The sequence below is a fragment of the Microtus ochrogaster genome, linkage group LG9 (genome assembly GCF_000317375.1).
Source record: "Microtus ochrogaster isolate Prairie Vole_2 linkage group LG9, MicOch1.0, whole genome shotgun sequence".
In the NCBI taxonomy this organism is placed as follows: Eukaryota; Metazoa; Chordata; class Mammalia; order Rodentia; family Cricetidae; genus Microtus; species Microtus ochrogaster.
This window is the reverse complement of record NC_022034.1, coordinates 29654731-29658021: the sequence shown is the minus strand read 5'-3', so window position 1 is coordinate 29658021 and position 3291 is coordinate 29654731. Positions and strand designations below refer to the sequence as shown.

The window sequence follows — 3291 nt, the reverse complement described above, 5'->3', positions numbered from 1 at the left end:
GCCTGCCTCTGAACCAAACCCAGGTCTTCTGCAAGCACTTGCTGTTCTTGCAGAAGACCTGGGTTTGGTTCCCAGAACCTACAGGGCAACTTACTACTGTCCTCAACTTCAATTCCAAGGGATCTGGCACTCTCTTGTGGCCACTGATGGCACTAGGTACACACGCAGTGCACTTCCACAGATGCAACCAATACATGCATACATATAAGTTAAAAATAATAAATTTTCTTTAAAAAGCAGATAAAGGCTGAACACAGTAACACACACCTATAATCCAAGCACTTGGGAGGTAGAGGCAGGAGGAACACAAGTTTCAGGTAAACCTGACCTACATAATGAAACCCCATCTAAAAACAAAACAAAAAAACCTCTCAAGAGCACGGGTGTGACTCAGCAGCACTTCTTGCTACATGTGTGTGAGGCCAAGTTCAATCCCTAGTTCTTCATTAAAAATCACGCATAAAAAAGAAGAGAAATCGATGGAAGGAAGGAAGAGGGAATGGGAAAGAAAGCTAAAGATAGTTAGCACACTGAACATGGTGCTAGCTGCCTAGGTCCACCTAGGTGGACCTTGAGAACCTGTCTACTTCCTTTCCCTTGAAAATGAAGTAGTTTAAAAAACAACATTTATCTTTATTTTCTTCTATCATGTATACCATTTCACTCCAATTCAATACTCTAGAACTGCCCCAATTTATAACCTGAAATTACTACATCAGCCTCTGTCCCCACTGTGGTGACAAGAGGTGATGGCATTAAGTAGAGGGCAGACACTTTAAGCCCTTCCTCAGTCCTGTAACTGAGGCTATAAGCACTAATTCCCAAGGCCCACCAGTTTCCGGGGGCATTCAGCTTGGGCACTGGAGCATTGTACAGTCCCAGAAGCCGTGGCCTATCAACACAGTCAACCTGACTAATCTGAAGTCCCCAAAACTCCCACCATGTCACCAATCTTTACAGTTCACTGGGGGTGTGAAATGACGGGACAGCAAAGGCATGACGGTTCCATCAGTATCCATAGCCTCTAGGTAAAAGTACAATTTCCTTAAGGTTTCTGAACCCCACAGACCTCTAGAGGTGCGAATATCTACTGTTACATGACTGCAGCAACAGGAAACTGCCCTAGTCAAGTCTCTACCTTACATACAACGGACTGTGTTTTAAGACTGGTGAGAAAGAAAACCATCAGGTAGAGGTAGGAAGGAAGCGGGAAGGTGTATCAGATGAATCCAGAGAAGCAGTAACAGCTCATCACAAGGAGTTAAAGAGAGTCTTGATGCCCTAGGCCTTGTGCCACACTCTTCAGTTAATCCTTACAACAGTGCAGTAAATACAGATTAGCAGCCTTACCTTATGGGCAAAACAGTAAGGAACGTGCACAGGGTCACACAGCTACGAGACAGAATTTGAATCCTGCTGTGTGAATCTAGAGACCATGCAGGCAGCCACTGTGGTAAGAGGAGGAGGTGGCCAGGTGGCAAACCCAGTGGTACGAGGCACTTGCTCACTCGTACCAGCCAAGGTTTGCCTTCCTACCTTCAAGGTCTTGGTACCCATGGTAACTCCTGTCTGCAACATGCCATCAGCAATGCCCAGTTGGTCCATGTTCAGGAGAAAAGGAGTCACCAGCGTCACATAGGTGGCTCCTGACCACTTCTTGAGAAAATTTAGAGCCCATGTTTCAGTAGATCCACCAACATTATCAAGGATAAAGTCAAACCTGGAGGGGAAGAATCAAATAAAAACAGTCTGCCAGTCTGTACCTGGACACAGATCTTTCACTTGGTTGTCAAGGTGTATTCAATGACAGCTCGTGCACCATGTGGCACTGTGTCATCCCAAGGGGTGGCTGAGAGGGGGGAAGGCACAGCCACTCCCACTTATACCTTTTTCCCCAAAGCTAAAACGCAACTAATTTCTTATTACTAGTTTTCTTATATCTTATACCTTAAGAAAGATGTAAGCAAGTGGTTCTGAATTGGGGTGATTTGAGTTAAAATGAAGAGAACAGATTCTCACACCAAAAAAGTATACAGCTAAATCTATAAGTCACTGGTAGACTTCAGGCTGTCCAGGTCGAGGAACCAGACATCAACCCTGAAGACGACTACAGATCTGTCCTTTCAGAAGCATCGATGGCTTCTCAGTACCCATGACTACTCAAAAGGAAGATACAGAGTGTCTGTAAGGCTGACTGCCTTTATCCCCTCTACAATCAGAAATGCATCCTCTTTGCCTTCCGGAATTTCTTTTTGTGTGTTTTATGTATAACATCAGGATAATGCATGAAAAAAACCAACACCCTCCTCTTAGCCTCCATGGCTACTCTGACCTGCCCCTGCCCCCAAACTGTCTAACAGAATCCACAGAACTGACAGATATTCAGATCTCTAATCTAACATAGTAGTGCTATAATCACTATACTGCACCCAAAGGGATAAAAACCCACAAAAGCTTTTCATTACTTGTAAAAACAATATTCTTTTAGAAAATGCATGTGTATAAATTAAGTAAATCAACTGGTAAATTCCTCCTGGATTAAGTTTCCCTCTTCCAAATTCATCTGGAGGAAGTCAAAACATCAAAGCTTTTAAGATAGTTTTGGCCAGCTTCAAGATACAGAGTCTTTTATGGGATTAAGCTAAAGAGAGAAAAAAGTAAACGCTACAAAAGGCAGGAGAGTGACCTTCCTAAAGGATCATACTTCTCATTAGCAAAGTTTCTACTGTATTCTTAATGCATTAGTAACAAATATGAGGCTATTTAATTTGTGGAAAACTTAAAACTGCTATTACTTACTGGGTACCATGTGAGAAAAATCTGGGACAACCTGTAGGCTGAATTATCCCAGGAATGATTAGTGACCTTGAGCTAACACCCAAAAGCCCCTGCCTCTGCCTTCTCAACCACGACGTGATAGCACTAAAAAGAATTTAACTCTCTCGTGCTGAAATCTCTATAACATCAAGAAAACTGCAACTTGGAAGAAGTCACAAATTTTCTATAGGCAAATTCAGAATTCAACCTTTGGGCAGAGGTTATACTTACAATGATCAACTTCAACTAAACTGTTGTGGTCTGAATGAGAATGGCCCCCAAATACTTGTATATTTGAATGACTGGTTCGTATGGTGGAACTTGTTTGGGGGGTGGCCTTGTCAGAGGACATGTATCACTGGGATCAGCTTTGAGGTTTAAAAAGCCCATGTCATTCTCAGTTAGTGGACACAATCTCTCTCTCCTCTCTCTCTCTCTCTCTCTCTCTCTCTCTCTCTCTCTCTCTCTCTCTCT

General features: G+C 43.1%; 1 protein-coding gene across 1 annotated transcript in view; it reads right to left on the bottom strand.

Annotated features, from left to right (window-relative positions):
* Nucleotides 1-3291, bottom strand: part of Rtn4ip1 (reticulon 4 interacting protein 1) — a 43727-nt gene that overhangs the window by 12107 nt on the left and 28329 nt on the right. The window contains exon 8 of the mRNA XM_005363589.3: nucleotides 1537-1720. Coding sequence (XP_005363646.2) covers nucleotides 1537-1720 — 184 coding nt within the window. The remainder of the gene's footprint in view (nucleotides 1-1536; nucleotides 1721-3291) is intronic.